At 39.0% G+C, this 16712-nt stretch overlaps 2 protein-coding genes across 2 annotated transcripts in view; one reads left to right on the top strand and one right to left on the bottom strand.

Annotated features, from left to right (window-relative positions):
• Scamp5 (secretory carrier membrane protein 5) overlaps positions 1 to 2358 on the bottom strand; it is a 68898-nt gene extending 66540 nt beyond the window's left edge. Inside the window, exon 1 of the mRNA XM_077799695.1 lies at positions 2131 to 2358. The gene's annotated coding sequence lies outside the window, so the exon portion shown is untranslated. The remainder of the gene's footprint in view (positions 1 to 2130) is intronic.
• Cox5a (cytochrome c oxidase subunit 5A) lies at positions 1772 to 14831 on the top strand. The gene is made up of 5 exons (XM_077799696.1): positions 1772 to 1977; positions 8681 to 8797; positions 9868 to 9989; positions 12349 to 12472; positions 14668 to 14831. Exons 1-4 carry the CDS (start codon positions 1875 to 1877, stop codon positions 12460 to 12462), a joined length of 456 nt encoding a protein of 151 aa, XP_077655822.1. The 5' UTR covers positions 1772 to 1874; the 3' UTR covers positions 12463 to 12472; positions 14668 to 14831.
• The last annotated feature ends 1881 nt before the right edge of the window (positions 14832 to 16712 follow it).

The raw sequence follows: 16712 nt of genomic DNA, 5'->3' as shown, positions 1-16712 counted from the left end.
AGGACAGATTGTGAGGGCCTGGAGTGAGGAAGAGGGACCTGAATGCTAGCTTTTCTTTCTTCAGTGGGCTCAAAATAGAAAATGAGGAAATGCTTAAGATAAAAGAGACTCTCTCCTTAACTCTGAGTGCTCTAGATGATTCAGGCAGCTCTTTGGTCTGGAAGGAAGAAGTTAAAGGAAAGGGAACATCATTATTTGAAAAACTTTCTAATAAGACATATTGTGCTGCCACTGTGGCTATAAGGACTACCGCCTTCAGAAGTTGGCTTGTGCAAATGTGGCTGCCCTGCCAAGTGCAAAAGAAAGTACAACTAGAGTGCCAAGATTAAAAGACAAAATACCACTAGGATGGGTCAAATAAGGCACCTAAAAATTATATACTGCAGATTCAGGTATGGAGTCCATGAAGAAACAACTCCAAAACCCAAGAGGGCAGCATCCAAATCACTTTGAGAGTTTAAATGATTAGCCACCCAATAAATGTTCTGTTTTAAAAAAGAAAAAAGTAAAAGAGAGAGAAATTAAGTGAATATGACTGGATGGATATTCAGATCTAGAAAAAGTGTCTCCACTGCCCAGGGACTTAGGATGTATCTATTGAAGGCAAATTGGATGCAAGAGCTCTAGAATTTGGTCAGCCCCTTCCAGAGGGGGGTGTTTGGCCATAACATCCAGATGAGGGCTGGGGTTGTAGCTTAGTGCTTGCCTAGTACGGGTGAAGCCCAGGGTTTGATGCTCAGCACCACATAAAATAAAGGTTAAATTCTTTAAAAAAAAAATCCAGATGATTCTTCAGAACTATGAAGAGCCTTGGCAGCCAGCTAGCAACTTTAATTTCTGAGTCTTGTTTATCTGTGAAATGAAATATTTGGACATACCCTACCCTCCACCACAAAGTACTAGATCGAACCCAAGGACTTGAGCAGACGTATGCTAAACAGACTCAATTAATGCTTGCTGATTTATGATATAAGAATAGTTATTAGTAAGGTCCCGTACAGTTGGGCGCGGTGGTTCATGCCCATAAAACCAGCTACTCAGAAGGTTAGAGGCCTCCTTAACTTTATAAGACCCTGTTTCAAAATGGAAAACAAACAAACAACAACAACAACAACAACAAAAAAGAAAAAACAGTAAAAAGGGCGGAGGATGTAGTTCAGTGATACAATGTCCCTGGGTTCAATTCCCAGTAGCCGCTCCCTCACACAAAAGTAAGGTTCCTTACAGGTAAGCAGTTTCTTCTCATTCATCTCTTATTTTAATCTCAAGGGGTACTACTCATGGAGAAAGCAAAAGTTATTTTATTATTATTATTTTATTAGGTACTGGGAATTAAATCCACAGGCGCTTTACCACTAAACCATATCCCCAGCCCTCTTTATATATATATTTTCAGATGGGATCTCTCTCGCTAAATTGCTTAGGGCCTCATTAAATTGCTGAAGCTGGCTTTGAACTTCCCATCCTCCTGCCTCCGCAATCGGCTATTTTTATTATAATTTGTCGTTGTTTTTGCTCATTCCTCGTTTGAGGTGATTAGAGTCTCCTCCTAAGGACGACTTGAATCCCTTACACTGCCTATTGCTTGCTCCTCGTCTGTTTTCCGTTATCATTTCACCACCACCTTCCAAATCACCAGACTAAGAATGAGCCAGTGCGCGGCGCCGACAATATTTGTCCTCAGCGAGCCGCCGTACCCCACCAGTAGCTGCGTCTGTTCCACTCCCTGAGGCGCGAGCGTCGCAGGGGGCGGAACTGCGCGCTCCGCCCACCGTGCGTCGGTGCGTGAGTCCGGCCCCCGCGATCTCTCGAGCGGCCCGCGAGCTCACACCCGGCTTTTCTCCAGCCTCACTCCGCGCGCAGCCGTCGCCGTCATGCTGGCCGCTGCTTTCCGCCGCTGTGCCGTGGCAGCAGCAGCCGCCAGAACCGGCCCCCGAGGTCTCCTGCACCCTGCCTCGGCTCCCAGTCCCGCCGCCGGTAAGGCCCGCTCCTGTCACTGGCCTCGCCCGCGTGTCCTTGCGGTGACCTGGGCCCCCGCCACCACTTGAGGGCAGGCTCTCCCGGCGGCCTAGCCTCTGCCCTGCGGACTGGCGGGCGAGCCCTATGACCGCAAACCGCTCTTGGTTCTACCTTGAGTTATGGTGGACTTGAGGGTGAGCTCCTGGGGCCTGCCTCAGCGCAACTTCCTGGCGCCGGCACCGTGATGGGTCAGGTGTGGACCTGCTGGGGGCGTCCTGCAGGGGCGCAGCATTCCACTTCACTACCCGGGCGGTGACTGTGTCCCGACGCCGACCCCGCGGCCACCTGACCGGGAGTGGCCGTTGCCGGCCTGCAGCGCCTTGACGAAGGTGACATTGAACCTCTGGGCGCGCCACTAGGGCAGGGGTCGGGGTGCGCCGGCGGCCCCCAGCGTCTCTGTATAGTTTTTTCCTTAATCAGGCGGTTCACTGCTGGTGTTTTGTGTGTCACCTTCACAGCGCACACAGTCATGTTTAGGTACTGTTGAGCCACGTTCTAATTCCTTCACATTTAAAATAGCTCCTTGTGTGTGACTGTAGTCTGAAAGATAGCCTGAGGAACTGATACGTGTTACAAATATATATATACATATATATATACATACATATATATATATACACATATATATATACACACACACACACATTACTGTTTCGAGAATTGAGTAACACAGACCCAGGAGTACTGAGTTTTGCAAACATGGGAACGCTTTGTAGCCTTTTATCCCCCTTTCCGTTTAGAAGTCTGGTTGTTGGAGCATAAAATGTACTGTTAATTCTTGTCTCTTATTTTTCCTTCCCCTTATGTGTGTTATGGAAGGTTTTGTGTCTTTTTTTTTTTTTCTTCCCCTACTTGGGATTGAACCCAAGGGCACTCTACCACTGAGCTACTTTCTGTTTTTGATTTTGAGATAGGGTCTCGCTAAATTGCTGAGATTGACCTCGAATTTGGCGATCCTCCTGCTTCAGCCCTAGCGTCACTGGAATTACATGCAGGCACGTGCTGCTGTGCCTCCCTCAGCACTATACATTTTTTTAAAAACATGTTGTTGTTTTTTTTTAATCTTTATTCCCTAGGTGTAGATGGACACAATGCCTTTATTTTTATTTTATTTTTTTTTTAAAGAGAGAGTGAGAGAAGAGAGAGAGAGAGAGAGAATTCTTTCAATATTTATTTTTTTTTAGTTCTCGGCGGACACAACATCTTTGTTGGTATGTGGTGCTGAGGATCGAACCCGGGCCGCACGCATGCCAGGCGAGCGCGCTACCGCTGAGCCACATCTCCAGCCCCAATGCCTTTATTTTTATGTGGTGCTGAGGATCGAACTCCGGTCGCACCCGCACTAGGTGAGCGCTCTACTGCTGAGCCACAATCCCAGCCCCAGCACTATACTTTTAATTATAGTAACTACACTTGAATCTTGGCTCCTGGTGGTAGTATATGCTATATTATGAAATTTGTGCCCTATGCATGCATATTTAAACATAAAAACTTTGAAATTCAAAATTAAAAACGTTTTCTTGGTAACTTAAGATACTTTAACTAGACACTTCAGAATCTAAAGAATATTTTTGGTTTCATTCAGTTTAGACTTTTTTTTGTAAAGTTTCATAGAATGATAAGGCTTCACTTAAGAGACCATGGAGGGCTGGGGCTGTAGCTCAGTGGCAGGGAACTTGCCTGGCATGTGTGTGGCACTGTTCAATCCTTAGCATCTGGTAAAAATAAATAAAGGCATTCTGTTTATCTGAGTACAAAATTTTTTTAAAAAGAGATACCACGGGGATAATCACATACAAAAGAGGAAACTGAGACCTACCTCTGGAAACTGACTCCTTCAGGAGTGGGGGAAATATTTTGTTTCTTAGCCATAATTGTTAGGTTTGACCCATGGTGATGTTTCATGTTTTTTTTTTTCCTTATTTAATTGTTAAAGTAGCTAATATTATTTTAATTTTTTTTTCATGTAAATAACGCTGCAGGAGGTTTCTTTTGACCTCTTCAAAAAAATTTCTTGAAACAAATAAGTTTCTACTTTTTCTTTGGGAAATGGCACAGGTTTTTGGCAAACTGTAGCCTAAGGAGATTTCTTCTTTGTGGTTTGTCTCTCAGATATTCTGTTCACCCTCCTGAGTACAATGAATTCCTAAACCAAGGGCTTTATTTTAGGTGTTTGTCCCATATACCTAAATATTAGCCACAAGGAGGCAGTATCAGTACAAGTGGTGTCAGCTACTTTTTATCTGTGACCTTGGACATGTTCATTAACTTTAAGCCTCAGTTGCTTCCTTTCTAAAATCAGGATAATTTTTGGTATTTAAATGAGATTTAACTCATTTAAATAACTTGTCACCTTAAATAACTTGTCACCTTGCCTGACACAAATATTTAATACAGTCATGCCTTGTTTAAGGATGAAATAAGGTCTGAAATGCCTCAGCCTAAGGCAATTTTGTGAGACTATCATAGAGCATACTTATACAAACCTAGATAGTATGGCCTACTACACACCTAGATTATATGTATGGTGTAGTCCATTTTGAAGCTTAAAGTCATTCACTGAAACATTGCTATGCAGTGCATGAATTGTAGCTTTATAATAGTGAATTTTATTTTTGCATATAGTAGGTTGAAATTTGTTATCAGTATGAAACTGTAGAGGTCTTACTTAAGTGAAAGTCAAAAAGAAGTAGGTTTCTTTTGTATTTATTTTTTATTTTATTAAAATATTTGTTGATTGATCTTTATTTATGTATTTTATTTATATGTTGTGCTGAGACTCGAACCCAGTGCCTCAATGCATGCCAGACAAGTGCGCTACCACTGAGCCATAACCCCAGCCCTTATATATTTTTTAGAAGTAAGTTTTTTAATTGAGGCTATCCAAGGTCAAATGAGTATGTTTGAAAGAGAAATTTTGAGGGGTTGGCCTGAGAAGCCTTAGGTAACAGCTTAAATCTGGTCCATGAAGAAGATTCCAATTTGAAACCTAATTGTTTCCCAATAACTGCAAAATTAGGTGATTTAATGTTTTAAATAATGGTTAAATTCTGTAGTCAACTCTTAAAATCCTGACTCCTGTATCCTTTTCCTGAGAGCTGCAGAAGGCTCAGAAGGGTTAGAATTGGGCTGAATTTAAACAACACTTTCCAACTGCTTTTTTGTACCACTCCCACATTTCCAGGTTCCCAACTTGAGGCTCTCAAGATCCATGCCTGGTCTTCAACCTTGCTTTGTCAACATCATCAAAACTTGCTGTTGGGCTGGGAATGTAGCTCAGTGGAAAAGCGCTTGCTGGGTTCCTTAGTACCCCATAAAAAATAAATAAAATAAAGGCATTCTGTCTGTCCATGTCAGCTCCCTCCCCCCAAAAAAACTTGCTCTTGAACTTGTTATTGTTGCCTCCACATTATGTTTTGCCATCCTTAATTCCTAGAATTACTACCACCAAAATGACCATTCCTTCAGCTTTGTCTGAGCCTGATTAGTTATTAAACAGAAAGCCAACTGTGTGGTGAGGGTGGTGGTTTTTTAAATAGAGCAAATAACTGAAGCAATGTTCCTAGAAATTTTTTTTCTTTTCTTTGTTTTTAATATTTTTAAAAATTGTATACAGACACAATAACTTTATTTTATTATTTATTTTTATGTGGTACTAAGGATTGAACCCAGTGCCTCTCGTATGCTAGGCAAATACTCTACCAGCTGAGCTACAACCCCAGCCCTCATAAAAGCTTTTTTAAAATGTTCCCATTTTTGGTCAGGCATAGTGGCCTGATCACACCTGTAATCCCAGCTACTTAGGATACTGAAGCAGAAGAGTGGCAAGTTCAAGTTCAACCTCACCAGTTTAGTGAGACCCTGTCTCAAAATGGAAAATAAAAAAGGCTGATGGTATAGCTCAGTGGTAGAGTGCCCCTGGTTTCAATTCCCAGTGGTGGTGGGGTGACAGTGTTCCCATTTTTCATAGCTGCTTCCCCGTTTCAGGTTATATCAAAGAATTGAATAGTTGTTTTCTAATATTTTGCCTTTCAAGCCTCAAAACTAGGTGGAAATGTTGTGCTTAAGTATTGTTGTGGTGGGATGCCTATATAATTTCCCTAAAAAAATGTTACATATGTAGGGGACATGTCTATAGCTAACAAAATAGATCTGTTCTACTGGAGTTAGAAACATAATTTTATTGTGGAGCAGAACTGTTACCATGCATGGGCAAGAGTGTGGACTCCATTGCTCATTGTACTCCACTATGAACCCACTCTCCCCCTGCGGTAATAGTTCCCCCACCCCAAGTAACAGTTTAAACCATGTGGGAGAAGTCAGTTTTTGCCTTCCTGGAAGAGATGTATCGTCGCAGTACATGCTTGTATTATTCCAAACAAATGTTTTATGAAAGTTTTTTTTTCTTTTTGCATATAACTAGTTTGTAATTTGACTACCTGAAGAGAGGTGATTGAATCATTCAGGGTCATGCTTTCCTTTACTTGAATTTGTGGTTTTGCTGCTCATCTATTTCAGAGTTAGAAAAACAAAGCTAGGACTCATCTAGTCAAATTCATGCCTAGCAATAAAGGAAAGGAATTGGTTATTATGAAACATTTTATTTTTCTGGGTAAAAGGAAAGTTAAGTTTAATACTTAACTCTGGGAAGGAAGTCCATATACTTTCATTTTTCGTGAATAAATACTTAAGAGTGGTTTACTGTGTTATATGGTAGCTGTGTGTTTAATTTGATAAGAAATTGCCTAGTCTTCCATGGCAGTTGTATCTTTTTTTTTGTATCATTCTTTATATTTGCACTTTTAAGCATTCAAGGATAACTTTAGGTTTTATTGTTTTAACTTTAGTTTTCAAAAAAATGTAGCATGTAAATTCTTTTTCTTTTTAATTTAATTTTTTTGCAGTGCTGAGAATTGAACCCAGGGAGACTCTACCACTGAGTTACGTCCCAACCCTTTTAATTTTTATATTTATTTATTTATTTTTTAGCTGTACACCGTACCTTTATTTTGTTTGTTTATTTTTATGAGGTGCTGCTGATCAAATCCAGGGCCTCACACGTGCTAGGCAAGCGCTCTACCACTGAGCCACAACCCCAACCCCATTATTTTTTATTTGAGACCAGTTTTGTTGAGTTGGCCAAGCTTACCTCAAATTTGATCATTTTTCCAAATAGCTGAGTACAGGTGTGTGCCATTGTACCTGGCATATAGATTTTTTAAAAAAGATAAACCAATGTAAGTATACATTGTAGATTTACTTCAGAACTAGTGTGGACTTTCTCTTTTTTATTTATTTATTTGGTGCTTGGGATTGAACTCAGGCATGCTTTACCAATAAGCTATGTTCCCAACCCTTTAAATTTTTAATTTTGAGACAGAATCTCCCTAAGTTGCTGAGGCTGGCCTTGAACTTGTGATCCTCCTGCCTTCTGAGTTGGTGGGATCACAAATGTGCACCACTGTGCCTTGTTTACTTTTTTATTTTTTTGAGACAGAGTTTTAACCTGTTTCCCAGGTTGGACATTCTCAGTCCTTTTTATTTTATTTTGAGACAGAATCTTGCTTTGTTGCCTGGGCTAGTCTTGAAGTTTTAATCCTTTTGGCTCAGCCTCTTCCATAGCTGGAAGTATAATTGTGAGCCACTGGTATCCTGACCCAAAATTCTTTTTCATTAGAAATTAATACCGTTTATGGTAAAAATTCAAACAGTAGGGAAGTATATATAGAAAGTTTTGCCCAGTGCTGTGACACACTCCTATAATCCCAGTTACTTGGGAGACACTGAAGAAAGTTTTCCTCTCCCAACCATCGTTAACGATTTCTTTCTTGGTACCTGGGATTGAACTCAGGGGTGCTTAATCACTATATCCCCAGCACTTTTTATACTTTATTAAGGCTAAGTTGCTTAGGGCCTTGCTAAATTGCTGAGGTTGGCTTTGAACTTGTAGTCCTCCTGCCTCAGTTTGTACAGCTGCTGATATTATAGGCATTCGCCACCACACCCAGGTAACAATTTCAAGCTACCATTACACATTAGAGGCAGGAAGCATACATGTACCCATAAAATACTTTTTGTTCTACTTGTTTTTCTTTGCTTAATTTATTTTATTTTATTTTTTTAGATATAGATGGATGCAGTACCTTTATTTTATTTGTTTATTTTTATGTGGTGCTGAAGTTTGAACCCAGTGCCTCAAATGTGCCAAGCAAGCACTCTATCATTGAGCTACAACCCAGCCCTCTCTTTGCTTAATTTTTAAGATACCTTTTTATATCAATACACAAGATTTATTTCATTTGACCTGTTGGATTTTTTTTTTTTTTTTAACCACAATATATAGTTAATTCAAAACTCAATGCATTAGCCAGGCATGGAGGTGCACTCCTGTAATCCCAGAGGCTTTGGAGGCTGAGGCAAGAGGATCCCAGGTTCAAAGCCAGCCTAGGCAACAGAGCCCAGGATCTAAGCACCTTAGTGAGACCCTATCTCTAAATAAAAAAATAAAAAAGGGCTGGAGATGTGGCTCAGTGGTTAAGCACCCTTGAATTCAATCCCCGTACCAAATAAATAAATAAATAAATAAACCCTCAAGGCATTAGACAAAATATGTCAAATACTGTTTTTGTACATTGAACTCATTGCTCTTTCTCCATTGTAGCAATCCCGTCAGTTCGCTGCTATTCCCATGGGTCCCATGAGACAGACGAGGAGTTTGATGCTCGCTGGGTGACATACTTCAATAAACCAGATATAGATGCCTGGGAATTGCGTAAAGGTAATTGGAACATAGACATATTTGTCTATTTTGGTATGCAGATACGGACTTTTTCCACTACTTTGTTGAAAGTAGCTATTTTTGAAAACATGCAACATATAAACTGGTTACAGTCATGCAGTTTGCAGTTAGGAAAGTTTATAGCTTCTGTAGTGTTTCGTGTAAAGTAGAGTTTAAAAGCAGGCACTATGGACATTTTGAGTTAGATAATTCTTTATTGTAGGGGGCTATCCTTTGTACTACAGGGTGTTTTAGGACCATCCTTGACCTACCCATTATTTACATATACACCTGCAGTTGTGAAAATCAGAAATATCTCCAGATACTGCCTAATGTCTCCTGAGTGATAAAATCACCCCTAATCGAAAGCCACTGCTATAAAGATAGCACTAGCTGAGTGTACTTAACAATTTTGTACTTTTTAGATAATTTACTTAAGCAGTTATTGGTTCTCTTGCCCTTTGGGGTAATAGTTTGAGTTTTTTGTAATTCTTTGTCATGAATGGTTTTGCCCTGAATAAGAATCTAGTCTGCATAGACTTAAAACTTTTTTTTTTAAGCTGCAGTTTTAATGATAAATAAGTAGCATTAATGATAACTAGTCACTAATTGTAAGTATACTATAATTTTAACTCAGTCCAGATTGTTTTTCCAATAGAATCTGTTTCAAAGCATCAAAAATAATCTATATTGTTAAAGATCTGAGTTGAAAATAACCCTCTTGTTTTAAGAGAAAATGATAATTACAATGAAAACAGTGTTTACATGTAAGAAAACTCAGGTTTTAGCCAGGTGCAGTGGCTCATGCCTTTAATCCCAGCTACTTAGAAGGCAAAGGCAGGAAGACAACAAATTTAAGTCCAGTTTGGTCTACTCAGTGAGATCCTGTCCCAGAAATGGGTGGGTGGTAGTGGGGAATGGCAGAAGATGTGGCTTTTGGTAAGGCCTCAAGTTCAATTCCTGGTACCAAAAATAATCATGTGTCATGATTCAACAAGGATATAGATACTAAATATTAGTCTAAGTGAGGGTATTCCGGTTTGACATGGCCCCTCTTTTTAATTTGACAGGAATGAACACTCTTGTTGGCTATGATCTGGTTCCAGAACCCAAAATCATTGATGCTGCTTTGCGAGCATGCAGGCGGTTAAATGATTTTGCTAGTGCTGTTCGTATCCTAGAGGTTGTTAAGGTCAGTGAAATAGCATTGTTAATATTGTTCTAGAAGTGGGTGAGCTGTTGATCAGGTATTAATATTATGTTTTCTAATTTGTTGAACTATCCAAAACAGTGGGAATGTATTTTGTAGTTAAAATTTATCCAAGGAGTTGGGGAAATAGCTCAGTTGGTAGAGTGTTTGCCTTGCATGCAGAAGGCCCTGGGTTCTAATCCCCAGCATCATTTAAAAAAAAAAAATTACCCAAGGCTTTAAAAACTGCTTGATAGTGGGCTGGGGTTGTTGCTCAGTAGTAGAACGCTCGCCTAGCATGCATGAAGCACTGGGTTCGATCCTCAGCACCACATAAAAACAAAATAATGTCTGCCTAAAAAACTAAAGATATATAAATAAATAAATCTTTTTGCTACTTGTAGTATGAAAATAAACGTTGTTAATGGTTTCTTGAGGTGAGATTGCCAGAATAGGTTATTACTACTATTAATATTTTAGAAATGTGTTTGACATGAAACACATTCATGGTATTAACTGGAGAAAGTTATGAAACAGTGTTTGTGGTTTGATTTCATTTTAATTTTTTTAAAAAAAGAGAACTCATATATGAAAATGTAGCAGCATATATGCTAATCCCCCCTTCCCATTGGTTATAGTTTCTGGGGTTTTTTTTTGGAAAAGAACAAATATTTATTTATTTTAAAAACTTATTTTTTACTTGTAGTTGGACACAATACCTTTATTTTATTCATTTATTGTTATATGGTGCTGAGGATTGAGCTTAGGGCCTCGTACATGCTAGGCGAGTGCTCTACCATTGAGCCACAACCCCAGCTCCAAATACTGTGTTTTAAATCAGAATTTTAAAAAAATTTTTTTGTAGTTGTAGATGGACAGAGTGCCTTTTATTTATTTATTTTTATGTGGTGCTGAGGATCAAACTTGGTGCCTCACATGTGCTAAACAAATGCTCTACCACTGAACTATACAACCCCAGCCCACAAACCAGAATTTTAATTAAAAAATATATATATACAATTAAGGAGACTTAGAATTTGCCAAAGGCAGTTTGGCATTTTCTTATTTCATTTGACTCTTTAATATTTGCTCCTGAGAAACTTTGTGGCAATATAGGCATAATTATATATTTGTCAAAATTCTCTGGCCCTGGACATATATATTCTTTGTGTACAGCTGTCCATGAAAAGATATTATGGCCTGTAAGAAAGAAATTCAAAGTCTGTAAGGGGAAAAGTGACATACTTTATCTATAATGGGTAAGATAATTAAGGGTTCTGTAGGCTATCAGTCCATTTAGCACTGGTAGTTAATTCAGTTAGGGTCTCAAATTGGATGCAAATTAAAAAACTTTTTTCCTGTGTTAACTTAATTTTTCCTGTTGCCTGCTGGGCATGTTTAATTATCTTACAAAAATTGTCATCACCATTTTTTTAAAAGAATCCAGGGGCCCTTAACCACTGAATCACATTCCTTTTTATTTTTTATTTTAAGACAGGGTCTTGCTAAGTTGCTTAGGGCCTGACTAAGTTGCTGAGACTGGCCTCACCACATTCTTTCCCAGTAATTCCAGGCTTTAAAATGTTTGAGTTTTTTTTGTTGTTGTTGTTGTTTGTTTGTTTGTTTTCTGGATTTAGTCTTATTATCTTTGTTATTCTCAAAATATCTTTAAAACCTATCTCAAGCCAGATGCAGTGGCACATACCTCTAATTCCAGCTACTCAGGAGGCTGAGGCAGGAGGATTGCAAGTTCAAAACCAGTCTCATCAACTTAGGCCCTAAGCAACTTAGCAAGATCCCTTCTCAAAATAAAGAATAAAAAGAATTAGGAGGCCGGGGTTGTGGCTTAGTGGTACAGCGCTTGCCTAGCATGCGTGAGGCACTGGGTTCGATCCCTGGAACCATGTAAAAATAAAAAATAAAAAATATGCCCATCTACAACTAAAACAAAACAAAACAACAACAACAACAACAACAACAAAAAAAAAAACAACCAAGGATTAGGGCTGTGGCTCAGTGGTAAAGTGCCTCTGGCTTGAATCCCTGGTACCAAAACAAAACAACCCCAGAAAAACTACCTCAAGGTGTAGGGGTTGTAGCTCAGGAGTAGAGTGCTTGCTTCAAATGTGTGAGTCCTTGGGTTTCATCTCCAGTGCTAGGAAAAAATTAATAAATAAAAGCTACCTCGAACAGTACTTGTGTAAGTTGTCCTCTTCATTGACAAATGTGTTGCTGTAAAAGTTGATGATCTGTGTTTAACTATGCCACTAGACTGCATATATTATAAAAGCTTTTCAACTTAATTTTGTTAATAAAGACAGCTTTTTTCAGACAGTTAAATGTCAATATTCTCTACCAACAGGACAAAGCAGGACCTCATAAGGAAATCTACCCCTATGTCATCCAGGAACTTAGACCAACTTTAAATGAACTGGGAATCTCCACTCCAGAGGAACTGGGCCTTGACAAAGTGTAAATCCCTATGGGTAAGCGGCACACCAGTGACCAAGGCAGGAGAAGAAACCAGGGAGGGGCAAGTGAATGTCATTCAGGGCTCTCAAAGCACTTATTCTTGCTTCAGGTAGTATCCACTAATATATAGATTTAGAGAGTATCACAATGATGATAAATTTAAGGAACTGAAATTATTTTTTATAGTTATTATTCTCTAAGTGATGTAAAGTCAAGCAAAAGCCTCCTTCACTAAGTGTCTATGTAAACAAAGAATAACAGATAGCTAGGCACGGTGGGCATGCCTGTAATCCCAGCAGTAATCCTGATCACAAGTTCAAAGCCAGCCTCAGCAAAAAAGTGGAGTGCTAAGCAACTCAGTAAGACCCTGTCTCTACATAAAATACAAAGTAGGGCTGGGGATGTGGCTCAATGGTTTGAGTGACCCTGAGTTCAATCCCCAGTATACCCCATCCCCCGCCACAAAAAAAAAAAAAAGAATAACATCATAACAGCAAGTCCATGTGCCACACCTAAATTTTCAGATATTATTTTGCCCTGTTTCCTTTGTTTTTAGTTTTTCCTCTAAAAAATGACCAGTTTCACAAAGAGTTAGAGCCCTTTGTGTGCCCTTAATTTTTCAGTAGCAGACTTAATGACACTTTCGTTTTTGTGGGCCCCATAGATTTAATAATTAAATAAATACCTACTATTTAGTAATAAAACTTATTTGATAACCTCATTCTCTGGAAAGACAGAGCAAATCAAAACAGTCACAAGATTGTCTAAGCAGTGAACAGGGTACAGAAAATCCTTTGTTAAAACAGAAAATTTATAGGCAGTAACTTGTTTAATTTTTTAAATTTGGGGGGTACTGGGGATTTATCCCAGGGGTAATTTACCACTGAGTTATATCATCTACCCTTTTTATTTATTTTGAGACCAGGTATCACTGAGTTGCTGAGGTTAGCCTTGGACCTGTGATCCTCCTGCCTCAGCCTCCCTAGCTGCTGGTATTACAGGCATGTCACTGCATCTGGCTTTGTTTTTATTTTATTTTATTTAACAAACACATATGGTGTAAATAGCTTTTACTGTTCCAGACAGTGTGCTGTACATTCTCTCTCTTTAAATCCATTTAATTCCTGTAATAATCTGTGAGGTAGTTACTATTGGTATAATTATTCCCATTTTACTGAAGAGGAAACTGAGGCACCTTGGCCATGGTCATACAGTTAGTGGTGTGAACCTAGGCAGTCTGGCCTAGAGGCCATTGCTCTTACTCACTAAGCCATGCATGTTGTGCAGATACTTTGGTACTAGGCATTTACCAAGGCCAGACTCCTGTTTCTCAAATGTAAATAATGAGGCTCAAATACAGGATTTTTTTCCCCTAAAAGTAAGAAGACATTTATTTTTAAAAAGTGGCACTAAAATGTGTCATTAAAATTTCAAAATGAATGGATCCAAAGTTATCTAAAGAGCTTATGTTGGCTGGGCATGGTTATCACCTGTAATACCAGTGCCTTGGAAGGCCGAGGCAAGAGGATTGCAACTTCAGAACCAGCTTAGTGGTTAGGTGCTTCTGGGTTAAATCCATAATACAAAAAAAAATTTTTAAAGGCTGGGAGTGTAGCTATGCCTGTGATCCTCCTAGTTTGGGAGGCTAAAGCAGGAGTATCACAAATTTGAGGCCAACCTCAGCAATTTAGTGACACCCTGTCTCAAAATGAAAAAGGGCTGGAGATATAGCTGTGTGATAACAAACTCCTAGGTTCAATTCCTAGTACTGCAAAAAAAAAAAAAAAAGTTTGGTTTATTTATTTTTTTAAGTGCAACTGTCATATCCTTTTCTAACTGGAAAAAAAGAAGACAATTCAGTTTACATATGATATAAATTATGAAAATGCCATAAAGCAAACTCTTGTGACTTGACTGGGGCAAGATTAAGAGCGAGCAGAAAAGTCTACAGAAAGCCAGGTGCAGTGACACACGCCTGTAATCCCAGTGTCTCGGGAGGCTGAGACAGGAGGATCAAGAGTTCAGAGCCATCCTCAGCAATAGTGAGGTGAGGTTGAGTGCCCCTGAGTTCAATTCCTGGTACCAAAAAAAAAAAAAAAAGGCTACAGAGAGTAGTTTGCCAGGCTATAGTTCTAAAGGTTATTTTAAATAAGATTTCTATCTTTTCTTAATTTTTTCCATTGCTAATTCTTTGTGTTTTCTCTTACAGATGTCTTCCCAAGGATTTATTCATATTGCTACTTGATTGTAAACAGTTACCTGGAAATGCTGATGATAACATATTACCTTATTTGAACAAGTTTTCCTTTATTGAGTACCAAACCATGTGATGGTAACTTGGACTAATAAAAGGGAAATGAGTTTGAACTGAAATTAGGTATTATTCCATTGTTTGCATTGAGAAACAACATGAAATGCTATGGGGCCTACATGAGGGAATAGGTGACTTCTGAGGAAATGACTTTTTTTCTTTTTACTGGGGATGTGGCTTAGTGGTTGAGAACTCAGGGGCACTCGACCACTGAGCCACATCAGCAGCCTTATTTTGTATTTTACTTAGAGACAGGGTCTCATTGAGTTGCTTAGGGCCTTGCTTTTCCTGCAGCTGGCTTTGAACTCAGGATCCTCCTGTCTTAGCCTCCCAAGCTGCTGGGATTCCATGTGTGCACCATCGAGCCCCACAGGAGATGACTTTAAAGTTGAAGCCTAGAAGATTGGGGAGAGAGTGGTGTTTGTTTGTTTGTTTATTAGTTGTCAATAGACCTTTGTTTTGTTTATATATGGTGCTGAGAATTGAGCCCAGTGCCTCACACATTCTAGGTGTTCTTCCTCTGAGCTGCAAACCCAGCCCTAGAGTGTTAATTCTTTTTTTTTATGTTTATTTTTTAGTTATAGGTGGACACATATCTTTATTTTATATTTATGTGGTGCTGAGTATTGAATTTAGTGCCTCACGCATGCTAGGCAAGTGCTCTACCTCTGAGCCACAACCCCAGCCCTAGAGTATTAATTCTTGATCCAAAAAAAATAATTTTAATTATTGTGTGATGTTTGTTTGGCCTTTGTACCATTGGAGTGGGTTTTTGTTTGTTTGTTATTTTTTAATAGTTTCTATATGTGTATAAGTAATCACATTTAAATCTGCTTTAGTAACCAAAATATAAAGGATTTACCATAACTAGCTAAGAGGGACCTTGTCAGTCTTCTGGGCTCTTAATAGGTGACAGGAGGAATGCAAAATCAATTAAGTGGTCTGTTCTCATGGTCATGGGAGGGAACATAGGTTCACAAGTACTTACAAAGGTGAAATAAGTGTTTTTGTTTTTTTTTTCATTTATTTATTTATTTATTTTAAAAGAAAGAGTGAGAGAGAGAATTTTTTTAATATTTATTTTCCAGTATTTGGCGGACACAACATCTTTGTATGTGGTGCTGAGGATCGAACCCGGGCTGCACGCATGCCAGGCGAGAGCGCTACTGCCTGAGCCACATCCCCAGCCCGAAATAAGTGTTATGATGGTCTTCATGCTGTAAATGTTTGTTGAATGCCTTCCACATACCAAACATGCCAGACACTGAATGCAGAGCAATGAATAGGAAAGTCAGAACTATGGGGCTGGGGATGTGGCTCAAGCGGTAGCGCGCTCGCCTGGCATGCGTGCGGCCCGGGTTCGATCCTCAGCACCACATACCAACAAAGATGTTGTGTCTGCCGAGAACTAAAAAAAAAAAATAAATATAAAATAAAATAAAAAAAAAAAGGAAAGTCAGAACTAAAAGTGGGAAAAACTGGATAGGGAAGAAAGTTAGTTGTATAGCCCCTTAATGAGGATTTTGAATTAGGGTGGTAGCAGTAGAAATGAAAAGGTTTGAATTTCAAGAATCACATAATGAGGTATAGTTGATCACTAATTCAGTAAGGGGAAACGGGAACTTTGAAAAGGATTTTTTTACATGTTTGAGTGAAGATGCCATTATAGGAAGAGTCAATAAAAAGAGGATCTTGGTTCAGGGTGGAGAAGTTGCTATATTTTATTCTGGACCTATTAAATTTCAGGCATCACTGGGCAGGAAAGCCTCAGGTTCTGAAAAGAGTAGTGAGAAAAATTTAAAGTTTGAAACAAAAAAGGGTAATATTTCCAATGAAAACCATTTGTAGGCAGGTATGAAATAAATTAGGTATGAAATAAATAAAGGCTGACATGTAGAAAGAAGAGAATAACTTTTTTTTTAAGTTTATGGACACAGCACCTT

This window comes from Urocitellus parryii, chromosome 6, assembly GCF_045843805.1.
Source record: "Urocitellus parryii isolate mUroPar1 chromosome 6, mUroPar1.hap1, whole genome shotgun sequence".
In the NCBI taxonomy this organism is placed as follows: Eukaryota; Metazoa; Chordata; class Mammalia; order Rodentia; family Sciuridae; genus Urocitellus; species Urocitellus parryii.
The sequence above is the reverse complement of the archived record's forward strand: the minus strand, read 5'-3'. Positions and strand labels throughout refer to the sequence as shown.